Raw genomic sequence first — 26704 nt, 5'->3', positions numbered from 1 at the left:
CAGTGGCCTGTGGAGGTGGTGGAGCCAAACAAGACCCAAAGCCTGCTGCTACTGTGTATGAGGGTGACAGGCCCTTCCACCACCCAGCTTTAGCACTACGCCTGTGATGTGCATCTTCAATCAGAGTGAAACAGCTTGGAAACAGGCCTATCAGAACAACATGTCCCATCTACACTAGTCCCACCTGCCTGTTACTGGCCCATATCCCTCCAAACCTGTCCCATCCACGTACTTAATTGTTTCTTAAACTTTGTGATCTTGACCTCTGGCAGCTCGTTCCAAACACCCACCACCAGAGTTGCCAAGTTTTGTCAGAGCATTTCAGTATTCTAGTACCTGAAAATCAGTATTTTGCTGAGGAAATCAGTATTTTTACGTGGTGCCATTTTGCTGAAAAAAAATGTTTTTTATGTGCGGTCGTACCCATGTAAGAGTACAAGAATGCATAACTTTGCTACCAATTGACATGTCTTCTATGTACCTTATTTGACAGTGCATTCATTGCCATCTCTTTGTACACTGCTATTGATGTAGATGCCATTTTGGAAGCCTCCCTCTCCCTCCCTCACTCTCTCTCCCTCCTTCCTCTCTTTCCCTCCATCTCCCTCCCTCTTTCCCTCCCTCCTTCCTTTTTTTCTCCCTCTCTCTCTTATTCCTTCCCTCGCTCTCACTCCCTCTCTCCTTCTCCCTCCCCAAACAGTCTGTGACCCATAGCGTTATAATTAGAACCCATAGTGCTGTTCGTTTAAATTCCCACACGCTAAACAGGTTTAAACGTGCTGTTTAAACCTGTAGCGAGACAGGCAGATCAAAGCTTACAAAAATAATCATCCAGATCTTGAAATTTAAAATACTAATAGATTTAATCTGCTATAATTTTAAAGTTACAGTATGACTTTTTACATCCTTGCATTTTTTTAAGCAGCAAGATGAAACAGGAAGTCGGGCCGATTTAAAAAAAATCCGTATTTTACAAAGCAAATCCGTATTCTTATTCCACTTCCGTACAAAATACAGAAAATCCATACTACTTGGCAGCTCTGCTTATACATCTCCAATATGACCTCCCAACTTCTATTCTCAAGTGATCTATCACCACCATCAATGGGATCTATCGGAGTCGCTGCCTCAAAATGGCAGCAAAGCACACTCATTTCACCATTGCCATCGGGAAGAAGGTACAGGAGCCTGAAAACTGTAAAATACGTTCAGGAGCAGCTTCTTTCCTACAGCGATCAGGTTATTAAACACCTCAACCTCTAAATAAGGCACTGGTCACATCACATTTGGAATACTGCAAGTAATTTTGGGCCCCATTTCCGAGGAAGGATGTGCTGGCTCTGGAGAGAGTCCAGAGGAGGTTTTACGAGAATTAACTCAGGAATGAGTGGGTTAACATATGATGAGCGTTTGACGGCGCAGGGCCTCCACTCGTGGAGTTTAGAAGGAGGAGAGGAGACCTAATTGAAATTCACTGAATAATGATAGGCTTGGATAGAGTGGATATGGAGAGGATGTTTCCACTAGTGGGAGAGTCTAGGACCAGAGGTCACAGCCTTAGCATAAAAGGATGTTCCTTTAGGAAGATGAGGAGGATCTTTTTTTTAGTCAGAGGGTGATGAATCTGTGGAATTCATTGCGACGGCTGTGGAGGCCAAGTCAATGGATATTTTTATGGCAAAGATTAACATTCTTGATTAGAGCGGGTGTCAGGGATTTATGGGGAGGAGGCAGGAAAATGCAGTTGAGAGGGAAAGATAGATAATAATAATAATAATGGATGGGATTTATATAGCGCCTTTCTAATACTCAAGGCGCTTTACATCGCATTATTCATTCACTCCTCAGTCACACTCGGTGGTGGTAAGCTACTTCTGTAGCCACAGCTGCCCTGGGGCAGACTGACGGAAGCGTGGCTGCCATTCTGCGCCTACGGCCCCTCCGACCACCACCAATCACTCACACACAGGCAAAGGTGGGTGAAGTGTCTTGCCCAAGGACACAACGACAGTATGCACTCCAAGCGGGATTCGAACCGGCCACCTTCCGGTCACCAGCCGAACACTTAGCCCATTGTGCCATCTGTCGTCCATAGATCAGCCATGATTGAATGGTGGAGTAAACTCGATGGGCCGAATGGCCTAATTCTGCTCCTATCACTTATGAACAAACTACTACAGCCAGAGAGCAGTCATGAACTACTATCTGCCTCATTGGTGACCAACAGACTGTCTTAGATCAGATTTTGCTGGCTTAACCTGGCACTTATTCCCTTATCATGTATCTGTACACTGTGGACGGCTCGATTGTATTGTGCTGACTGGTTAGCACGCAACAAAAGCTTTTCACTGTACCTCAGCACACGTGACAATAAAGTATTCAGGGAAGGGCAGAAGCCCTGCCTGCCGCAGCCCTCACCTCTGATCTTCATCCCTTTTGGAGACTGGTTCACCCCCCCGACCAGGAGTAGGAGCAGCACCTTCTTCACATCCTCATGGCCATAGATCTCGGGGGCGATCGAAGCCGCCAGCTTCTCGTAGAAGTCATCCTCTGTAATAAAGCACGGACAGAGTGAATGCCCAGGGCTAGCGAATCGCAAACTGAAGGAGGGTCTTCACACAAAACATCACCTATCCATGTTTAGGAAAGATCTGCAGGCGCTGGTTTAAATCGAAGATAAGACACAAAATGCTGGAGTAACTCAGCGACACTGGCAGCATCTCTGGAGAGAAGGAATTGGTGACGTCCCGAAACGTCACCCATTCCTTCGCTCCAGAGATGCTGCCTGACCCGCTGAGTTACTCCAGCATTTTGAACCTATCACCTACCCATGTCGTCCAGTATTGCTGCCTGACCCGCCGAGTTACTCTAGAACTGTATCTTTTTTTTTGTTTAAGCTGGCACCTGTAGTTTGTTTTGTATAGGGATACAGCGCGGAAACAGGCCCTTCGGCCCACTGGGTCCACACCGACCAGCGATCCCCGCACACTAACACAATCCTACACACACTGGACAATTTATAATTTTACCGAAAACAATGAACCTACAAGCCTGTACATTGTTGGAGTGTGGAGGGGGGGTGAAACCAGAGCACCCGGAGAAAACCCATGCGGGTCACGGGGAGAATGTGCAGACTCCATACAGGTAGCACCCGCAGTCAGGATCGAACCCGGGTCACTGGCATTGTAAGGCAGAAACTCTACCGCCTTGGGGCTCGGGTTCGATCCGGCCTACAGGTGCTGTCTGTGTGGTGTTTGCACGTTCTCCCTGTGACCACGGGGGTTTTCTCCCAGGGCTCCGGCTTCGTCCCACATTCCAAAGAACTGCAGGTTTGTAGGTTAATTGGCTTCTGTAACTTGCCCACAAGTGTGTAGGAATGATACACACTTGTGACTTGTACAGGTGACCAATGAATGATAGTATGTACACAGACCCAGTGAGCCGAAAGGCCTGTTTACATGCTGTATCTCTCAAATAAACTATAGCTTTAAGGCGAGAGGGAGATTTAATAGGAACCCGAGGATCAGCGTTTTCCATAGTGTATGGAACGTGCTGCCAGAGGAGGTAGTTGATGCAGGTACAATTGCACCATTTAAAAGACATGTGGACAGATACATGGATAGAAAATGTTCAGATATATAATGTGCCAAATGAGACAAATGAGAGTAGCTTAAATGTGCAACGTAGTTTTTTCAGATTTCATTTTTCCAGAGATGGTGCGGAAACAGGCCCTTCAGCACCCGGAGACTGCCTCGACCTGCCATCCCATATACCAACACTACCAGACACATTGGGGGCCATTTATAATTCTTAATTGAAAGCCCATTAACCAACAAACCTGTGAAATGTGGGAGGGAACCTGAGCACCAGGAGAAAACCCACGCGGTCACAGGGACAACGAATAAACTCTGCACTGGCAACGTGATCACCACGATCACCACGCTCACACACGATCACCACGCTCACACACAATCACCACGCTCACACACGATCACCACGCTCACACACGATCACCACACTCACACACGATCACCACTCACACACAACGCCCGTGGTCAGCATGGAACCCGGGTCTCTGGCACTGTGAGGCAGCAACTCTACCGCTGCACCACACAAGGACAGAGACACAGAGCAGAAGGACAGACACACAGCCAGGAGGCTGCGCAAAATGTCGATGGAAGGGGAGGCTGGTCTGTGCATCTCTGTATGTCAATGGCATATTAGAAGGAAGAATGGTCCTTATCCATCCCACACAATAGCTCCTGTCCAACCTGTACCTTGTTGGTGCCGACCATTCACCCCACCCCATAGAACAAACCTTCAGGACTGCATGTATCCACGCAACACGTACACGGAATTTCCGAGGGCACCACACTCACACCATTACGCTCACATACAATCACCACACTCACACAATCACCACACTCACACACAATCACCACACTCACACACAATCACCACGCTCACACACGATTACCACGCTCACACAATCACCACGCTCACACAATTACCACTCACACACGATCACCACTCACACACGATCACCACTCACACACGATCACCACACTCACACACAATCACCACACTCACACACGATCACCACTCACACACGATCACCGCACTCACACGATCACCACGCTCACACACAATCACCACTCACACACGATCACCACGCTCACACACAATCACCTCGCTCACACACGATCACCACGATCACACACGATCACCACGATCACCTCGCTCACACACGATCACCACGCTCACACACGATCACCACTCACACGATCACCACTCACACACGATCACCACGCTCACCACGCTCACACGATCACCGCACTCACACACAATCACCTCGCTCACACACGATCACCACGCTCACTATCACCACGCGCGCACACGATCACCACGCTCACGCGATCACCACGCTCACACACGATCACCGCGCTCACACACGATCACCACGCTCACTATCACCACGCGCGCACACGATCACCACGCTCACACACGATCACCACGCTCACACACGATCACCACGCTCACACACGATCACCACACTCACACACAATCACCACTCACACACAATCACCACTCACACAATCACCACTCACACAATCACCACTCACACACAATCACCACTCACACGATCACCACTCACACACAATCACCACTCACACACGATCACCACACTCACACACGATCACCACTCACACACGATCGCCACGCTCACACACAATCACCACTCACACACGATCACCACTCACACACGATCACCACTCACACACGATCACCACTCACACACGATCACCACTCACACACGATCACCACTCACACACGATCACCACGCTCACACACGATCACCACTCACACACGATCACCACACTCACACGATCACCACACTCACACACGATCACCACGCTCACACACGATCACCACGCTCACACACAATCACCACACTCACACACGATCACCACTCACACACGATCACCACACTCACACACGATCACCACTCACACACGATCACCACACTCACACATGATCACCACTCACACACGATCACCACTCACACACGATCACCACGCTCACACGCAATCACCACTCACACGATCTAGGATATTCTTGCTATTGAGGGAGTGCAGCATAGGTTCACAAGGTTAATTCCCGGGATGGCGGGAATGTCATATGGCAGCTGGGCTTATATACTCTGGAATTTAGAAGGATGAGAGGATATCTTATTGAAACGTACAAGATTATTAAGGGTTTGGACACAGAGGCAGGAAACATGGTCCCAATGTTGGGTGGAGTCCAGAACCAGGGGCCACAGTTTAAGAATAAGTGGTAAGCCATTTAGAACGGAGTTGAGGAGAAACGTTTTCACACAAAATTGTGAGTCTGTGGAATTCTCTGCCTCAGAGGACGGTGCAGGCTGGTTGTCTGGATGCTTTCAAGAGAGTTAGATGGAGCTCTTAGGGATAGCAGAGTTAAGGGGTATGGAGAGAAGGCAGGTACAGGGTACTGATTGTGGATGATCAGCCATGATCACATTGAATGGCAGTGCTGGCTCGAAGGGCCGAAAGGCCTGCTCCTGCACCTATTGTCTATTGATAATGAAAGGCATGGATATAGTGGATGTGGAGAGGAAGCAATGAGGGGGGGGGGGGGGGAGCAGAGAAGTGAAGGATGAGGGGAAACTCATTGAAACATACCAAATAGTGAAAGGCCTGGATAGAGTGGATGTGGTGAGTATGTTTCTACTAGTGGGAGAGTCTAGGACCAGAGGGCACAGCTGCAGAATGAAAGGACGCACTTCAAGAAGAGATGCGGAGGAATTTCTTTAGTCGGAGGAGGGTGAATTCATGGATCTGTGAATCACCGCCACAGATGGTGGTGGAGGCCAAGGCAATGGATCTTTTTACGGCAGAGATAAGGAGGAATTTCTTTAGTCAGAGGAAAGTGAACCGGTGGGTTTCACTGCCACAGACGCCAGAGGAGGCTAAGTAATTTGGTGTTTTAAAAGCAGAGATCGACAGATTCTTGATTAGCACGTCAATGGCTGATGGCCTAATTCTGCTCCTATCGCTTTAGAACTTACCGAGTACCACCTCCCCTCACCGACTACCCCAATGGGAGTAATGAGAGGGGTGGGGAAAAGGATGTGGGGAACCTCGTTGAAACTTACCGAATAGTGAAAGGCCTGGATAGAGTGGATGCTGAGAGGATGTTTCCATTAATGGGAGAGTCTAGGACCAGAGGGCACTAGAAGCCTCAGAATGAAAGGACACACTTTAAGGAAGGAGAAGGAATTTCTTTAGTCGGAGGGTGGTGAATCGGTGGAAGTCATTGCCACAGATGTCGGTGGAGGCCGAATCAATAGGTGTTTTTAAGGTGGAAATTGACAGATTCTTGAATAGTATGAGAGCCAGGGATTATGGGGAGAAGGCAGGAGAATGGGATTAAGAAGAAGAGATAGATCAGCCGTGATTGAATGGCGGAGTAGACTGGATGGGCCGAACGGCCTAATCTACTCTTAGAACTTAGAGGGCACATCATCCGAGGACATACACACCATCACCACACTCACACACGATCACCACACTCACACACGATCACCACACTCACACACGATCACCACTCACACACGATCACCACTCACACACGATCACCACTCACACACGATCACCACGCTCACACACGATCACCACACTCACACACAATCACCACTCACACGATCACCACGCTCACACACGATCACCACACTCACACACGATCACCACGCTCACACACGATCACCAAGCTCACACACGATCACCAAGCTCACACACGATCACCACTCACACACGATCACCTCACACACAATCACCACTCTCACACGATCACCACGCGCACACACGATCACCACTCTCACACACGATCGCCACGCTCACACGATTGCCACGCTTACCCGTGATTTGACGCAGCTCTTCCTCACTCAGCTCCTGTGTTCCCAACTCGTCCTCATCTGTTTTATTCATCTGACTGATCTTGTGAGCGTCCAAGTACGTCTCGGAGAGCAGACCCTGGAATCAAGGCGAGTGATTAACTCCCGAAACAGTGGCAGAGCAGTACTGCTGCCTCACAGCGCCAGAGACCCGGGTTTGATTCTCGCTACGAGTGCTGTCTGTACGGAGTTTGTACGTTCTCCCTGTGACCTGCGTGGGTTTTCCCCAGATACTCCGGTTTCCCCCCGCACTCCAAAGACTTCCAGGTTTGTAGGTTAATTGGCTTGGCATAAATGTAAATTGTCCTTAGTGTGTGTTGGATAGCGTTAATGTGCAGGGATCTCTGGTTGGCACGGACTCAGCAGGCCAATTGGCTTGTTTCCGTGCTGTATCTCCAAACTTAAACTAGTGAACAGGGTGATCGCTAGTCAGTGTAACGTTTCCATGCTGTATCATCGAACTAATCTATACTAAAATTCAAAAGTAGACAAAATGCTGGGGAAACTCAGCGGGACAGGCAGCATCTCTGGAGGGAAGGAATGGTTTGCGTATCGTGACGAGACCCTTCTTCAGACCGAGTCAGGGGAGAGGGAAACTAGAAAAATGCGTGGGTGACCTTTGTGACTATCTTCGGTTTAAACCAGCATCTGCAGATGCTTCCTGCACTAAATGTTTTTAAAGAGTGGAGCGATTGTAATGCATGATTGTAGCTCCACGGCTGTGGCCAGCATGCAAAGAGTTGCCTGGCTAGGGCGGCATCTCCATGCTCTTCGATCAGATGGACGGGGGGGGGGGGGGGGGGGGGGGGGCAAAGATACTGCAGATGTTCCACCAATCGGTGGTAGCCAGTGCCATCTTCTTCGCTGCCGTGTGCTGGGGCAGCAGGGTGAAGGCTGCGGACACCAAGAGGATCAGGAAGGCTGGCTCCGTCCTGGGGGTGGAATTGGATTCATGGGAGGTTGGTCTTGGAGGAGAGGATGCTCCTCAAACTGCGGAGCATCCTGGAGAATACAGCTCACCCCCTCCATGACACACTGGTCAACCCGAGGAGCACCTTCAGCAACAGACTGGTTCCACCAAGATGCAGCACAGAGATCCTTCTTCCCTATGGCTACCAAAATGTACAACTCCTCCCCCTTGTCGTGGGGTAGACCGACTCCCCTCTTCCCGTCAATCTTTGCACACCCCCAATCCTGGACTTTCCACTCGTCACTTTAATGTCATGTTTCATGTATCTTGTTGTGTTTTTATGACTGTTGGCAGACCAATGTCCCTCCTGGGATATATAAAGTTTTATCGTATAATTAGAGCTGGACGGTGCAACCGAAGCCGGCGGTCTTACCTGCACCACTTGCCGGAAGCCCGCTTTCAACAAAGGCAGGAAGATGCCGGTGATGCTGACGTGGTCGCCGGGCTGAGCCTGCCTGGTGTTCTCCCCTCTGGAGTACACGGTCAGACTGCGGGGGATGTTCCCCACTGGCACCTGGTCGCTCTGGAGACGGACACACACACACATAGCTCCAGTTACGCTCACCGAGGTTTACAAGAATGATTCCACGAACAAGTGGGTTCGCATACGATGAGCGCTTGACGGCACTAGGCCTCTAGTCGCTGGAGTTTAGAGGTTTGAGGTTGAAACCTATAGGATATTCTTGCTATTGAGGGAGTGCAGCGTAGGTTCACAAGGTTAATTCCCGGGATGGCGGGAATGTCATATGGCAGCTGGGCTTATATACTCTGGAATTTAGAAGGATGAGAGGATATCTTATTGAAACGTATAAGATTATTAAGGGTTTGGACACAGAGGCAGGAAACATGGTCCCAATGTTGGGTGGAGTCCAGAACCAGGGGCCACAGTTTAAGAATAAGTGGTAAGCCATTTAGAACGGAGTTGAGGAAAAACGTTTTCACACAAAGTTGTGAGTCTGTGGAATTCTCTGCCTCAGAGGACGGTGTAGGCTGGTTGTCTGGATGCTTTCAAGAGTTAGATGGAGCTCTTAGGGATAGCAGAGTTAAGGGGTATGGAGAGAAGGCAGGTACAGGGTACTGATTGTGGATGATCAGCCATGATCACATTGAATGGCAGTGCTGGCTCGAAGGGCCGAAAGGCCTGCTCCTGCACCTATTGTCTATTGATAATGAAAGGCATGGATATAGTGGATGTGGAGAGGAAGCAATAGGGGGGGGGGGGGGGAGCAGAGAAGTGAAGGATGAGGGGAAACTCATTGAAACATACCAAATAGTGAAAGGCCTGGATAGAGTGGATGTGGTGAGTATGAGGATGTTTCTACTAGTGGGAGAGTCTAGGACCAGAGGGCACAGCTGCAGAATGAAAGGACGCACTTCAAGAAGAGGTGCGGAGGAATTTCTTTAGTCAGAGGAGGGTGAATTCATGGATCTGTGAATCACCGCTACAGATGGTGGTGGAGGCCAAGGCAATGGATCTTTTTACGGCAGAGATAAGGAGGAATTTCTTTAGTCAGAGGAAAGTGAACCGGTGGTTTTCACTGCCACAGACGCCAGAGGAGGCTAAGTAATTTGGTGTTTTAAAAGCAGAGATCGACAGATTCTTGATTAGCACAAGTCAATGGCTGATGGCCTAATTCTGCTCCTATCGCTTTAGAACTTACCGCGTACCACCTCCCCTCACCGACTACCCCAATGGGAGTAATGAGAGGGGTGGGGAAAAGGATGTAGAGAACCTCGTTGAAACTTACCGAATAGTGAAAGGCCTGGATAGAGTGGATGCTGAGAGGATGTTTCCATTAATGGGAAAGTCTAGGACCAGAGGGCACTAGAAGCCTCAGAATGAAAGGACGCACTTTAAGGAAGAAGGAATTTCTTTAGTCGGAGGGTGGTGAATCGGTGGAAGTCATTGCCACAGATGTCGGTGGAGGCCGAATCAATAGGTGTTTTTAAGGTGGAAATTGACAGATTCTTGAATAGTATGAGAGCCAGGGATTATGGGGAGAAGGCAGGAGAATGGGATTAAGAAGAAGAGATAGATCAGCCGTGATTGAATGGCGGAGTAGACTGGATGGGCCGAACGGCCTAATCTACTCTTAGAACTTAGAGGGCACATCATCCGAGGACATACACACCATTGAGGATAAATGGGGATACTGTGGATAGGGTGAGCTCTTTTAAATATCTGGGAGTCCACATCTCTGGGGATATGACATGGACATCACACACCGCAGCACTCGCTAGTAAGGCAAGGCAGCGCCTTTACCACTTCAGGCAATTGAGGAAATTCAGAGTGTCTCCGAGGATCCTCCAGTGCTTCTACTCAGCGGCTGTGGAAAGTATCTTGTCCGGAAATATTACAATCTGGTTTGGGAATTGCTCTGCCCAGGACAAGAAGGCTCTGCAGAGAGTAGTGCGTTCGGCCGAACGTACTATGGGAATTTCACTCGCCCCCCTGCAAGAACTATACATCAGGAGGTGCAATTCCAGAGCCAATAAAATCATGGGAGACCCCTTCCACCCCTGCAACGGACTGTTCCAGCTGCTACGTTCAGGCAAATGCCTCCGTTGCCATGCTGTGAGAACGGAGAGGTTGAGAAGGAGTTTCTTCCCAGAGGCCATTAGGACTGTAAACTCCTATCTCACCAGGGACTAACTTTTACTGTACCACTACTGCTTTTTTTTTTTAATTGCTGTTTTATTCCCTTTTTCCTTCAGCCCACAATATTTAATATGTAAAAGAATATGTGATTCTGTTCCATTCTGTTTGTTTGTCTTTTTGCACAAAGTCCGCGAGCATTGCCACTTTTCATTTCACTGCACATCTCGTATGTGTATGTGACGAATAAACTTGACTTGACTTGAACTAAGTAATACTTTAACTTAAAGCCACTCACGTGTTCCTGGATCTTAATCTCCTGGAACTTGATGAACTTGGAGCCTCGGGACTGCAGGTAAAGCCTTCCGCCCGATTTGTTGGTTTGACATTCGCGGCTGGGACACATGATCAGCGGCATGAAGGTGGGAGATTGAATCTGCAACGGGAGTTAATAGAAAACAGCTGTGATTTTTTCGATCGTAGCCAGTGCACTAGACAGACTGAAGGAGCCAGACTGAAGAAGAGTCTCGACCCGAAACGTCACCCATTCCCCCTCTCCAGAGATGCTGCCTGTCCTGCTGAGCTACTCCAGCATTTTGTGACTGTCTTCCGTTTAAACCAGCATCTGCAGTTCCATCGGATGCATAAGCCAGTTAGACAAAGTCCGCGGGAAACAGGGATTTGATGCAACTTTCCCATCTACACGACAGCGGTAGAGTTGCTGCCTCACAGCGCTGGAGACCCGGGGTCAATCCCGACTACAGGTGCTGTCTGTATAGTTCGCACCTTCTCCCCATGACCTGCGTGGGTTTTCTCTGGGATTTTCAGTTTCCTCCCATACTATAAAGACGTGCAGGCTTGTAAGCTAATTGGCTGGGTATAAGTGTAAATTGTCCCTAGTGTACGTGGGACAGTGAAAGTGTGCGGGGGTCATTGATCGGTGCGGATTCGGTGGGCCGAAGGGCCTGTTTCCGCACTGGATCTTTAAACTAAACTAGAAAACTAAACAGGCACCTACCCCCATCCCAGTCTAAACTGTCTATCCCGGTCTCTTGAAGGTAAACACAAAATGCTGGAGTAACTCAGCAGGACAGGCAACATCTCTGGAGAGAAGGAGCAGGTGAGGTTTCTGGGTCGTCACCCATTCCTTCTCTCCAGCGATGCTGCCTGTCCCGCTGAGCAACTCCAGCATTTTGTGCCTACCTTCGATTTAAACCAGCATCTGCAGTTCCTTCCTTACACTGTCTCTCCATTACTCTCCAGTAGATCATGTTTATTTTAGTTTCTTTCGGTTTAGTTTAGTGATACAGGATAGAAACAGGCTGCCGGAGGAGGTAGTTGAGGCAGGTACTAACACATTTTCTTGACAGCTACATGGATAGGATAGGTTTAGAGACATATGGGCCAAACGCAGGCAGGTGGGTCTAGTGCAGATGGGACATGTTGGTTGGTGTGTTTCCGAGTTGTATGACTATCACTCCCTTTAATATCCCAAAGTGCAACACCTCACGTTTTGCCTGGATTAAACTCCACCTCCCATTTCTCTGTCTATTACTTTAGCCTTCCACGTTACAGCGTTGGAACAGGTCCATTGGCCCATCGAGTCCGTGCTGACCTGTGATCTCCATACACAAGCACTAACCTACACACCAGGGACAATTTACAATTTAACCAATTAGTGTACAAACCTGTACTTTGTTTTGTGGGAGAAAACCGGAGCACCCGGGGAAACCCCAGGCAGGTCACGGGGAGAACGTACAAACTCCGTACAAACAGCACCCAAAGTCAGGATGGGACCCAGGTCTCTGGCGCTGCGAGGCAGCAACTCTACCAAGTTCAAGTGAGTTTATTGTAACAATGGGACAATGAAATTCTTGCTTTGCTTCAGCACACAGAACATAGGCATTTACCACTGCACCACCGTGCCGCTCTACAGTCTACTACTCATGCAATCATTTGTTCATTACAAATATGGTATTTTATTTTATGTGGTAGATCCACTGCCTCAGTGTCAAAGACCCAGTTGAACCCTGACCTCAGGAGCTGTCTGTCTGTGTCTGGTTTGCACGTTCTCCCTGTGACTGCGTGGGCTTTCTCCCGATGCTCTACTTTCTCCCACATGCCAAAGACGTGTAGTTTGTAGATTAATTAGTCCTCTGTAGGGAGCGGATGGGAAAGTGGGATAACATATAATTAGTGTGAACAACGGTCGTTGTGGATTGGATGCTGGTTTAGATCGAAGACGGACACAAAGTGCAGGAGTAGCTCAGCGGGCCAGGCAGCATCTCTGGAGAGATGGAATGGGTGACTTTTTGGGTCAAACGGGTTGACCCAAAACATCACCTATTCCTTGTCTCCAGAGACACTGCCTGACCCGCTGAGTTACTGCAGCATTTTGTGTCCATGGGCCCGTTTCTATGCTATATATTTCAATTTAATCAGATAACTAGGATTCCTGCTTGTTTTTTGTTTTGTTTTAGAAATACAGGCTGTTCGGACCATCGAGTTCATGCTGACCACCCATCAGTCGTTCATACTAGTTGTAAGTTGGCCCACTTTCTAATCCACTCGCTACACAGAGGGCATTTTTTTTTTGGCAGAGGCCAATTAACCTAACTTAATCCATAACTATTTTAAAGGCAATGGAAGAGCGGTGTGTGGTCCCAAAAGGCTTGCCGACAAATCATTGTTTGGCCGTCCAAACTCCAGTGCACACGCATGCGCACACACCGTCCGTTATCGCTGTTTGCCTTATACGTTGACTGTGAGTGACCACTGAGCACGTGTTTGTGTCGCTGTGAGGCAGCAGCTCTACTACGTGAAAACAATTATTTGCCTTATTCTGTATAAACAAATGGGTAGTGGACAGTGGAGGACGACACAGTGGTGCAGCAGCATCTGAATGGTCACAGGGAGAACGTACAAACTCCACACCCACACGCAAAAACACACACACACACACAGGCAGCCAGAGGTCAGGATTGAACCCGGGTCTCTGGTACTGTGAATGTGAATCTGGTTGTGTGGTCACAAGTGGAATGAGCAAAGCACACACACAGGTCAGGATCGAACCTGTGTCTCTGGTGCTGTGAATGTGAATCTGGTTGTGTGGTCACAAGGGGTACGAGCAAACTCCACTCACACACCATTCGAGGTCAGGATGGAACCCGGGTTTCTGGCACTGCGAACGGTCACAGGGAGAACGTACAAACTCCGCACACATACACACAGTGCCTGAGATCAGGATCTGTGGCGCGGTGAGGCAGCGGCTCTACCCGCTGCGCTACCCTGCGGCCTGTTATCGCTGCATGCCGTGTGCGTTGGCTCCGACGGATGAACGGACGGTGGTGGGGTGGACTCACCGGCTGGTAGGTCTCGGCTCCGCACTGGTCGCACGTGTAGGTGGCCACCACCATCATGGGCTTGACCTCGGTCACCCGGGTGACAATGCCCCGCACAGTCACCAGCTTGCCAATGCTGTCTGCCTTCACGTCCCTCACCACCTTGGGCTTCATCGTGCTGGGATGCTTGAAGTAAACCTCGCTGTGAAGGGGCAGAGGAGTCCAGTTACAGGTCAGTTCACTGTCCCAGCTCCCACAACAGACCGTGCAACGTCTAATCCCACCTCCTCCAACACCAATTCTTAAAGGCGGCACACCGGTCGAGTTGCCGCCTCACAGCGCCAGAGACACGGGTTCAATCCTGACCACGGGTGTCATCTGTACGAGTTTGTACTTTCTCCCCATGACCTGCGTGGGCTTTCTCCGGGTGTTCCAGTTTCCTCCCACGCCCCATAGATGTGTGGATTTTGTAGGTTAATTGGCTTCGGTTAAATTGTAAATTGTGCCGAGTGTGTGTAAGATAGTGCTAGTGTACGGGGATCGCTGGTCTGCGCATGCTCAGTGGGTGAAAGAGACTGTTTCCACGCTGTATCTTTAAACTATATTAAACTCTTTGGAACATCCACGGTTGAAGGGAGACCCGATAGAAATGTTGAAAGATAGTGTAGAGTCTAGAGTCAGAACCTCCCAACATGGTGGCACGGTGGTAGAGCTACTGCCTTACTGGGCCAGTGAATCGGCTCCGATCCTGACTATGGGTGCCGTCTGTACGTTTTCCCTGTGACCTGCATGGGTTTTCTCCGGGTGCTCCCGTTTACTTTCATACTCCAAAGACGTACAGGGTGGTAGGTTAATTGGCTTTGGTAAAAATTGTCCCAACTGTGAGTGGAATAGCATTTGTGTGCAGGGCTCGCTGGTCGGCAGGGACTTGGTGGCCCAAAGGGCCTGTTTCCGTGCTGTTTCTCCAAAGTAAACTGAAAGGCTGGAGACCTTGGAGGGAAAAAGTGAGTGCCTTGAGAGAGGTCTGAGTGTGACTGGGAGACAATGGGCTGATGGTGACAACATGTGTTTTTGTGTCTTTAGTTGAGTTTAGAAATACTAGCCCTTCGGCCTACACCGACTAGCGATCCCTGCACACTAGCACTATTCGACGCACATTAGGGACAAAGTACAATGATACCAAGCCAATGATGCCAAGCCAACCCGTGCGTCTTGAGCGTGGGAGGAAACCGAAGATCACGGCGAAAACCCACACGGTCACGGGAAGAATGTACAAACTATGTGGAGACAAGCACCTGTAGTCAGGTTCAAACCCGGGTCTCCGGCGCTGTGAGTCAGCAACTCTACCGCTGGGACACAGCAGGGAGTGCAGCGTAGGTTCACCAGGTTAGTTCCCGGGATGGCAGGAGTGTCATATGTTGAAAGAATGGAGCAACTAGGCTTGTACACTCTGGAATTTAGGATGAGAGGGTATCTTATTGAAATATATAAGATTATTAAGGGATTGGACACGCTAGAGGCAAGAAATATGTTCCCATGTTGGGGGAGTCCAGAACCAGGGGCCACCGTTAAGGGTTAGGCCATTTAGAACGGAGATGAGGAAAAAAAATTTCACCCAGAGTTGTGAAAGCCAGTGGAGGCCAATTATCTGGATGCTTTCAAGAAAGTGTTAGACAGAGCTCTTAAAGATAGCAGAGTCAGGGGATATGGGGAGAAGGCACGAACGGGGTACTGATTGTCGATGATTAGCCATGATCACATTGAATGGCAGTGCTGGCTCGAAGGGCCGAATGGCCTACTCCTGCACCTACTGTATATTGATATGGTAGTGTTGTTTGATGCTTTCAGGTAGGCACTTTGACATGTGGGGGAAGGAGGGATACGGAACACGTGCAGGGAGAGGTCAGTTGAAGGTGGCATCGTGTTCTGCGCGGACATTGCAGGCTCTGCATGGTGCTGCATTGGTGCGCTCACAATCGCCGCAGCAGCTCCGCTGGGTACTGGTTGTGCGCGTCGTGGACTTCGTTGGGGTCGCGGGTCCTCTGCTCCATCATCAGCCGATGCTCGATGTAGACATCCAGGGCGTCCTTACTCACCACCTGCGCGGGAAAGCAGAAGCGGACAGAGCCGTCAGCGTGGGCATAAAGTAAACCCACCCTCGCCAACCAGGCGCTGGTCAGGTCGCATTTAGAGCACTGTGAGCAAATATGGGCCCCATATCCGAGGATGTGCTGGAGAGGGTCGAGAGGAGGTTTTACAAGAATAATTCCAGGAATGAGTGGGTTAGCAAATGATGAGCGTTTGACGGCACTGGGCCGCTACTCGCTGGAGTTTAGTAGGTTGAGGGGAGACCTCATTGAAACTTATTGAATAATGAAAGGCATCGATAGAGTGGATGTGGAGAGGATGTTTCCACTGGTGGGAGAGTCTAGATCCAGAGGGCTCAGCCTCAGAATTAGAGGGCGCTCTTTAAGAAAGGAGGTGAGGAGGAACTTCTTTAGTCTGATGGTAGTTAATCTGTCGAACTCATTGCCACAGAGGACTATGGAGGCCAAGTCAGTGGATATTTTTAAAGCAGAGATAGATAAATTGTTGATTAGAACATGTGTCAAGGGTTATGGGGTGAATGCAGGAATATTGGTTTAGGAGGCAGAGATCAGCCATGGGGGAGTAGACTCAATATGCCGAATGGCCATTTTCTACTCCTATAACTTATGAACCTGACCAGACGGCAGTGAGCAATGTGTAGGAAAGAACTGCGGATGCTGGTTTAAATCGAAGGCAGACACAAAATGCTGGAGTAACTCAGTGGGACAGGCAGCGTCTCTGCGGAGAAGGAATGGGGGATGTTTCGGGTTGAGACCCTTCTTCAAACTCATGTCAGAGGAGTGGGCGGGTACAGAGATAAAATGTAGTAGGAGACACTAAGACTGGTGGGCGAACTGGGAAGGAGGAGGAGCTGGAGAGAGAGGGAAAGCAAGGGCTACTTGAAGTTAGAGACGTCAATGTTCATACCGCTGGGGTGTAAGCTGCCCAAGTGAAGGTTGGATTGGGAATGGGAGGGGGAGTTAAAGTACTGAGCAACAAGGAGATCAGGTAGGTTGAGGCGGACTGAGCGGAGGTGTTCAGCGAAATGATTGCTGATCCTGCGCTTGGTCTCACCGATATACAGGAGTCGACACCTGGAACGCTTTTACAGTAGATGAGGTGCAGGTGAACCTCTGCCTCACCTAAAAAGACTGTCGAGATCCTTGGACGGAGTCGAGGGGGGAGGTAAAGGGACAGGTGTTGCATCTCCTGTGGTTGCTGGTGAAGTACCCAGGGAGAGGGTGGTTTGCGTGGGGAGGGACGAGTTGACCAGGGAGTTACGGAGGGAAACGTCTCTGCAGAAAGCAGAAAGGCGTGGAGATGGGAAGATGTGGCTCGTAGTGGCAGCCTGTTGGAGGTGGCGAAATATCGGAGGATTTTGTGCTGTATGCAACGGCTGATGGGGTGGAAGGCGAGGACAAGGGGGGCGTTGTCCTTGTTACGAATGGGGGTGAGGGAGAGGAGGAGCAGGAGCGGAGCTGCGGGATATCGAGGAGACCCCAGTGAGAACCTCATCTATAATGGAAATGGGGAACCCCGTTCCCCAAAGAATGAGGACATCTCAGATGACCTGGTATGGAACACCTCATCCTGGGTGCAGATGCGGCGTAGACGGAGGAATTGGGAGTAGGGGGATAGAGTCTTTACAGGTCGGCTGCTCTGGAAGGTTAGATCGCATGGGATCCAAGGAGGGGGAGCTGAATGGATATTTTTGTTCGGGAGTGGAACGTTTTGAGTCGAGACTCTTCAAAAGGCTGATTGGATCTGATAGAACCATATAAAATTCTTATGGGATTGGACAGGCTAAATGCTGGGAAAATGTTCTCCATGTTAGGGGTAGTCCAGAACCAGGGGTCACAGTTTAAGAATAAGGGATAGGCCATTTAGGACTGAGATGAGGAAAAACGTTTCCACCCAGAGAGTGGTGAATGTGGAATTCTCTGCCACAGAAGGCAGTGGAGACCAATTCACTGGACCTTTTCAAGAGCGGGTTAGATTTAGCTCTTCGGGCTAACGGAATCAAGGGATATGGGGAGAAAGCAGGAACGGGGTACTGATTTTGGATGATCAGCCATGGTCATATTGAATGGCAGTGCTGGCTCAAAGGGCCGAAAGTTGGGGGCGGTATATAGCTTGGCAAGTGATAGGTGGATACAGGGGAGGTGTGGGATTGATTGGCAGACAGGGAGAGTAAGTGACAAAAGCTGGAGGTAAAAAGGAGACTAAAGGGTGTCGGATAAAGAGAGAACAGGTGCAAAGCCGGAGAGGCAGGGATGTTGGTGGATACGGACAGTGCGGAGATGAAAGGGGAGGATGATGAGGTATTTTGTGGGAGAGTGGAGATGGAGTACTCAGGAGGAGAAAGGTTAGCGGTAATGTGGTGGATGAAATGCGTGAAATGTGGTGGTGGGCTGTGGAGAGGAAGGGTGGAGGGAGGTGGAGGAAAATCAAGGGAAAGAGAGAAGGGATAGATGCAGGGGAAAGATCCATGGAAGAGGAAGAGACGAGGGGAAGCAGAGGAGTGACGGAGGTGGGAGATAAGGGGGGAGTAGGGGTGGGAGGGGGTAGATCAGGGGGAGGGGAGGACAGATGGGAGATCAGGCGAAGGAGAGGGGGGTGGGGGTGGGAGATCGGGGAAATGAGGGGAAGAAATAAAGGAAAGGAGAGGAGAGAAATGGGTAGGAGTGATGGGGGGGGGGGTTGGAGGGAGGAGAGATCGGGCAAGGAGAGGAGGGATCAGGGGGAGAAGAGTGATGGGGATGGGAGAGATCGGGGGTGGGATGGGAGGGGGAGGAAAGGAGAAGTTAGGGGGGATGGGGTTGGAGGGATCATAGAAGTTGGAGAGGTATCAGTTGTGGGGGGGTAGACGTCGAGGAGTGATGAGAGTGGGAGGGGATAGATATGGGGAAGGAGAGGAGGAACGGGAGTGAGAACAGATCAGGAGGAGGAGGGTTGGGGATGGGAGATATCGGGGAAAGAGAAGATGGAATGGAAGGGAAGGGGGACAGATCAGTGGGTGGGATGGAAGGGGATGGGAGAGAACAGATTGGGGGAGTGGGATAGATCGCGGGAAGGAGAGATGGAAGGGAATGGGGGACAGATCAGGGGAAGGAGAGGGGGAGAGTACTTGAAGCGGCACCTCGTCCCTCCCTGGAGCCAGAACCCACCTCCTTCTCCTTGTGCTGGGGCAGCAGATCCTGCATGGCATCGGCGAAGAGGCTGACGTATCGGCGAGTGTTGTCACAGATGGAGTCGACCAGCTCGGGGTCCTCCTCCGCGATATCGTCCAGGTCGATGTAGAGAGCCACCTGCTCGCGGTGGGCAACTTGCACCTGCAAACCAAAGGTCGAGCGGTGAGAGGAGTGAACGGATGTCTTACAACAAGGGTTCCCAACCTGGGGTACATTTACCCCCAGGAGGTAAATTTCACCTAGACAGGGAGTAAATTTGTTGATTCTGGATTTGTACATATTCTTTCACATTGACTGACTGTGTTTGGTTCTGGTATTCATCATTAGTTGTTCATAAATAAGTGAAATAACACTGTTGCCAGGGGTAAACGGGACGAAAAAGGTTGGGAACCCGTCTTACAAGTTTGCAAGTCACAGGAACAGAAACAGGCCATTCGGCCCATCGAGGCCACTCTGCCATTCAATCACTGCTGATCTATCGCTCTAGACCGTCGTTTGCTGTACTTCGTAGTTTCATGTTCTAGGGGCAGAATTAGGCCATTCGACCCATCTCCATCATTCAATTGTGGCTGATCTATCTCTCTCGCTTCTAATCTCATTCTCCTGCTTTCTCCACCTAACCCGACACCCATACTAATCAAGAATCCGTCTATCTCCGCCTTTTAAAATATCCATTGACTTGGCTTCCACCGCCTTCTATGGCAATTAAGTCCAGATTCATCGCCCTCTATACCTCCTCAGCTCCTTCCTAAAGGTATGTCCTTTAATTCCGAGGCTGTGACATCTGGTCCTAGACTCTCCCACTCGTGGAAACATCCACTAGTCATAGACACAAAATGTTGGAGTAACTCAGCAAGTCCGGCATCAGTTCTTTCATTCATTCCTTCTGTACCTTTCCACATCTCTAGTTTCCCTCTCCCGATTCTCAAGGGCCTGCCGTCCACTTGCATGCGATTACGTGCGTTTGTACGTCTTTGGAACGTGGGAGGAAACCAGGGAATCCCGAGAAAACCCATGCGATCACCGGGGAGAACAGATAAACTCCGTGCAGACAGCACCTGTAGTCAGGATCGAACCCGGATCTCTGGTGCTGTGAGGCAGTGGCTCTACCTGCTGCACCTCTGTGCCGCCAATTCGTACGGATGGAGTAAACGCTTCTGAAGACTGAGATCCCAGACGCCCAAACCTTGTAATTAGGGCTGACTCATTTGAGTATACAAATACCCGTTACTGAGGCAGACAACTATCCCCATGACAAAACACACTGACATGATGTGACAGTAATATTGACACAAATTCAGGGGGTCAGGCAGCCCTGGAGTACATGGATAGGTGATGTTTTGGACCGGAATCTTTCTTCAGACTGAATGATCCCGACCTGAAACCTCTCTTTATTTTACTGCTTTCGAGATAGTGTTGACACAGGCCCTTCGGCCCACCGAGTCCGTACTGGGAGGAAACCACAGATCACGGAGAAAACCCACGCAGGTCATTGGGAGAACATACAAACTCCATAGAGCCAGCGCCCGTAGTCAGGATCGAACCCAGGTCTCTGGCGCTGTGAGGCAGCAACTCTACCGCCGCGCCACCCTGTGACAATAAAGTTCCATTGAACCCCCTAATAATTGCGAACATGGACCACATTGAGGATAGGTTAGAAATGATGCGAAACACGAGGGTTCTTACCAATTGGTCGACATATTTGAAGTGCTTCTTCCCAAATTCATTATCGGTGTAGAACTCCTGCAGGAACTTGATGCATTTCTCTGTAAGAAACATGTCATTAATTTGTCTCCTATCTCAAACATAGAATAACCATCCTTTGAGACTACAGAGATACAACGTGGAAACAGGCCCTTCGGCCGACCAGCAATCACCCCATACACTGGCACTAACCTACACATTAGGGACATTCTTCAGAAGCCAATCGATCTACAAATCTGTACAGCTCTGGAGTGTAGGAGGAAATCGGTAGAAATCCCACGCGGTCACAGGGAGAACGTACAAATAGCACCCATAGTCAGGATCAAACCCAGGTGTCTGGCGCTGAAAGGGAGCAACTCTAACACGCTGCCATCCATAAAAAGACATTTACTTTCAAATAAAAGATGCTGGCAATGAATCATGTGGCCCAGCTCAACAGGCAGAGAAATATGATCGGTAACTAGTTCTAGCAAAACACCTTTAAACAAAGGGCAGCACAGTGGCACAGCTGGTAAAGCAGCTGCCTAATAGCGCCAAAGACCCACGGTGGATCCTGAAAGGTCGACAGAGTGGATGCGGAGAGGCTATTTCCAGTAGTGGGAGAGTCAAGGACCAGGGTGAACAGCCTTAGAATGAAAAGACATACCTTTAGAAAGATGAAGAGGAATCTCTTTAGCCACAGTAGTGAATCTGTGGAATTCATTGCCACAGACGGCTGTAAAGGCCAAGCCATTGGATATTTTTAAAGCAGAGATAATGTAGTCTTTCTGATGACTGGATAGCACGTAACATAAAAGCTTTTCATTGGAGAAAAGGAATAGGTGACGTTTCGGGTTGAGAACCTTCTTCAGATTGAGAGTCAGGGGAAAGGGAAACGAGAGATATAGACAATGATATAGAGATGTAGAACAAATGAATGAAAGATGTTCAAGGAAGCAGCCCATTGTTTTGTTGTGGGCTAGGTGATAACAACTTATACAGACAACAAAACTCACCAGGACAATGAAACTAGTACAGCGACTAGGCTGAGGGAAGAGTATAGAAGTTGGGAGGTCATATTGAAGTTAAAAGAGACGTTGGTGAGGCCACATTCAGACTATTGTGTTCAGTTCTGGGCACCATGTTATTGGAAAGATGTTGTTAATTTAGAAAGGGTGCAGAGATTTACAAGAATATTGCCAGGACTAGAGGGCTGAGCTGAAGGGAGAGGTGTTATAGAGGTGTACAAAAACATGAGAGGAATAGATTGGGTAGATGCACGGAGTCTCTTGCCCAGAGTAGGGTAATAGAGGACCAGAGGACATAGGTTTAAGGTGAAGGGGGATTTCATAGAAATGTGAAAAATATAGGGTGTATGGAACGAGCTGCTGGATGAGGTAGTTGAGTCTGGTATTATCACTAAGAAGCAAATGGACAGGAACATATATGACAGGTATAGACAGACATGGGCCAAATGCAGGCAGGTAGGACTAGTGTAGATGGGACATATTGGTCGATGTTGGCAATTTGGACCGATGGTTCTGTTTCCATGCTGTATCACTCTATGGCATTGTCTCTGACAAAAGCATCATATCCTTCTCACAACAACCCTCACAAGCACAACTTTCTCTGCACTGCTGGTCCAAATACAGGTGAGAACAAAAATCTATTCCCCTCCTACACACAACCCAACTGTTCCTCCACCCCCCCCCCCAAAAAATATCACCCCTATCTGAAAAAACAGCATGTTTGCCCACTCCCACACCCTCCAGCCCTCTCACCACTACTAACCCAGCACCCTCTTCCAAACCAACACCCATTTCCCCACGACAATAGTGCCGACCTCCCCACAACCAGACTGCACTCCCCTACAACACACTGGCAACCAACTAACATCATAAACAGCCCCCTCCCCAACATCCCTGCCCCCCCCTCCAACCATTCTCCCCATCCCTCCTGCCCCCCAAATCCCCTTTACCACCCCATCCCTCCAGCCCCCCAATCCCCTTTACCATCCCATCCCTCCTGCCCCCCCAATCCCCTTTACCTTCCCATCCCTCCTGCCCCCCCAAATCCCCTTTACCATCCCATCCCTCCTGCCCCCCCCAATCCCCTTTACCTTCCCATCCCTCCTGCCCCCCCCCAATCCCCTTTACCACCCCATCCCTCCTGCCCCCCCCCAATCCCCTTTACCCTCCCATCCCTCCTGCCCCCCCCAATCCCCTTTACCACCCATCCCTCCTGCCCCCCCCAATCCCCTTTACCACCCATCCCTCCTGCCCCCCCAATCCCCTTTACCATCCCATCCCTCCTGCCCCCCCCAAATCCACTTTACCATCCCATCCCTCCTGCCCCCCCCCAGCCAGCCATGTTGCCCCCTCCAACCATTCTCCCCATCCCTCCTGCCCCCCCCACCCCCCATCTCTCCTACTCCTTTCCTTTCCCATCCCTCCTGCCCCCCTTAACCATCTCCTTACTTCCCCTCCTACATCCATTCTCCTTATCCCCCTCCCCCCATCACGTTTACCCTCTACCCCCTATGCTACCCCCGCAACTCCCCACCCACACCCTGTCCCCCACATGGTCTTGTCACCTCCCCCCCCTCCCCTCCCCTCCCTCACGACCCCCCATCCCCCTCCTCACCCTTCTCGCTCTGGTAATCTCTGGGCGCCATGGCTGATGCTGTCGGCTGATGCTGTCGGCCGCTCCTGACGCCGGGACCTTCTACCCCCGGCCCGGACTGGACGCTCCCTCTCCTGGACCTTCTCCCCTCGGGCGCTCCTTCACTCTCCCCTCGGTCGGGCGCTCCCTCACTCACGCTCGCGCTCCCTCACTCGAGCTCAAAGATCACCTCTATGATCTTTGCTCGAGCTCCTCCTCCTCTCTCTCCACCCGCGCGGCGCGGAGACTGAAAGTGGCGCGAAGCGGCGCCCACGTGAGCGAGCGCGGACTGTGCCACGGCGCCGGGTTTGGGGGGGGGGGGGGATCTCTCCCCCCGACTCTCCCCCAGCACCAGTGGGTGCAGCCGCACCGCCAGCCCCGGCCCGCGGACGGGACAATAGACACAATCTGCCGGTCTCGTAGGGCTGGCGGCGGGGGGGGGGGGCCGCTGCCCGGGGAGAGACACCGCCCGCCATCTGCCCCCCCCCCCGCTCCCCGCCCGGTGGCGCCAAACCGCCCCCGCTTCCCATTGGCTGCGACCCCTCACCTTCCGCGTCACCGCCCAATGGGAGGGGAGGGCGCGACGGGCCGAGTGGCCACGGGGCGGGGGATAGGAGGGAGCATTTAAGAGGCTTTTAGACAGGGATATGGAGTCAGGAGTGTTTTGTAGTCATATGTCCCAGATAGAACAACGATATTCTTAATCACCGCAATAGAATATGTAATCATAGCACTTTGTAAACATTATAAATAAACAAGAAAATAAAGTTCAATGTGTATGTATACACACATATAAATATAAAGTGTAACCAGCATCTGCAGTTCCTTCCTATATATACACACATATATATATGCACAAGAAGGGACAGAACCGACTGTACATTTTGAGAAGGCTCCGCTCCTTCAATCAGTGGTACCAATGTTCTACCAATCAGTGGTAGCCAGTGCCATCTTCTTCGCTGCCATGTGCTGGGGCAGCCGGGCGAAGGCTGCGGACGCCAATAGGATCAACAAGCTCATCAGGAAGGCCGGCTCCGTCCTGGGGGCAGTTGGATTCATGGGAGGTTGGTCTTGGCCTTCTCAAACTGCGGAGCATCCTGGATAATACTGCTCAACCCCTCCATGACACACTGGCCAACCTGAGGAGCACCTTCAGCAACAGACTGGTTCCACCAAGAACGCCAAAGGAGATCCTTGATCCACGACACAATGAAACTGTACAACTCCTCCCTGTGGTGTAGACTGACTCCCCCCCCCCCCCCTCCCCAATCATTGCACAACCCCAATCCTTTCCACTTGTCACTTTAATTTCATGTTTCATCTATCTTGTGTTTTATGACTGTTGGCAGATCAATTTCTCTCCTGGGATAAATAAAGTTCTATCGTATGGTATTATAATCCTTCTGCATCTAGCTCGCGGGGTATTGATTTCTGCGTTCTAACATATCAGGACCCTGTTTCCCATATTCTCTTGACTTACCCTAATCCTTTCCACACATTGGGGCCCAGTTCCACATTTCCTTCCACTTGGCCAACTACCCGGGTCATCTGTGTAGGAAAGAACAGCAGTCTGAGGAAGGGCCCTGACCCGGAACGTCACCCATTCCTTCTCTCCAGAGATGTTGCCTGTCCCGCTGAGTTACTCCAGCATTTTGTATCTACCCTGGTCGTCTGTGTAGGAAGGAACTGCAGATGCTGGTTTACACCGAAGATAGACACAAAATGCTGGAGTAACTCAGCGGGACAGGCAGCATCTATGGAGAGAGGGAATAGGTGACATTTCGGGTCGAGACCCTTCTTCAGACTGAGAGCCAGGGGAAAGGGAAACGAGAGATATAGACGGTGATGTAGAGAGATATAGAACAAATGAATGAAAGATATGCAAAAAGTAATGATGATCAAGGAAAGGTGGAGCCCACAATGGTCGATTGTTGACATAAGACTGTCTGAAGGAGGGTCTCGGCCCAAAACGTCCCAATTCCAGCTCTCCAGAGATGCTGCCTGTCCTGCTGAGTTACTCCAGTCCACACTGGTCATCTCCTCTCTTCCCCTCCCCTGTTTCCCCAGTTAACTTTGGAACACATGTATGCATTAACCAGCATTAACTGTTGGAGGTGTGCATTAACCCATTGATAATCAGTACTATTACCCCTTTGTTAACCAACATTAATCATGTGCTAACCAGCATTACCCCTGGGTTGGTGTTAATCAGGATTAACCCCTGTTAACCAGCACCAACCTTTGTTAACTAGCATAACCACTGGGTTGTTGTGTTAACCAGCATTAACCCTCTGCTAATCAGCATTAACCCATTCTTAGCCTGCATTACACATGGGTTGGTGAGTTAACCAGCATCAACCCTCTGCATTGCCCCATGGTTGGTTTCTGTCAAGTAGCATTAACATCCATTAACCAACATTAACCGTGGGTTGGTGTGTCAACAAGCATTAACCCTTTATTAACCTGCATCACTCCCCTGTTAACCTGCACTAATCCCCTGTTAACCTGTATTAACCCTTGTTAATGGGGGAGGGCTGGGGTAATAGTGGGGGGGCTGGGGTAATGGAGGGGGGGCTGGGGTAATGGGGGGACTGGGGTAATGGGGGGGCTGGGGTAATAGTGGGGGGGGGGGCTGGGGTAATGGAGGGGGGGCTGGGGTAATGGGGGGCTGGGGTAATGGGGGGGGGCTGGGGTAATGGG

General features: G+C 50.3%; 1 protein-coding gene across 2 annotated transcripts in view; it reads right to left on the bottom strand.

Annotated features, from left to right (window-relative positions):
* mcm7 (minichromosome maintenance complex component 7) overlaps positions 1 to 24501 on the bottom strand; it is a 45476-nt gene extending 20975 nt beyond the window's left edge. The window contains exons 1-9 of one of the 2 annotated variants that reach the window (XM_033016968.1): positions 23987 to 24501; positions 21347 to 21426; positions 19637 to 19801; positions 16356 to 16480; positions 14403 to 14583; positions 11339 to 11476; positions 8818 to 8967; positions 7439 to 7553; positions 2419 to 2550 (exon numbers count right to left, since the gene is read on the bottom strand). In XM_033016968.1, coding sequence (XP_032872859.1) covers positions 2419 to 2550; positions 7439 to 7553; positions 8818 to 8967; positions 11339 to 11476; positions 14403 to 14583; positions 16356 to 16480; positions 19637 to 19801; positions 21347 to 21426; positions 23987 to 24017 — 1117 coding nt within the window. In that variant the 5' untranslated portion in view covers positions 24018 to 24501. The remainder of the gene's footprint in view (positions 1 to 2418; positions 2551 to 7438; positions 7554 to 8817; positions 8968 to 11338; positions 11477 to 14402; positions 14584 to 16355; positions 16481 to 19636; positions 19802 to 21346; positions 21427 to 23986) is intronic. The other variant, XM_033016967.1, reaches the window with a different exon arrangement.
* Between the last annotated feature and the right edge of the window lie 2203 nt (positions 24502 to 26704).

The sequence above is a fragment of the Amblyraja radiata genome, unplaced genomic scaffold, assembly GCF_010909765.2.
Source record: "Amblyraja radiata isolate CabotCenter1 unplaced genomic scaffold, sAmbRad1.1.pri scaffold_706_ctg1, whole genome shotgun sequence".
Lineage (NCBI taxonomy): Eukaryota > Metazoa > Chordata > Chondrichthyes > Rajiformes > Rajidae > Amblyraja > Amblyraja radiata.
Note: the sequence above shows the minus strand (reverse complement) of the source record. Positions and strands in the feature narration are given on the sequence as shown.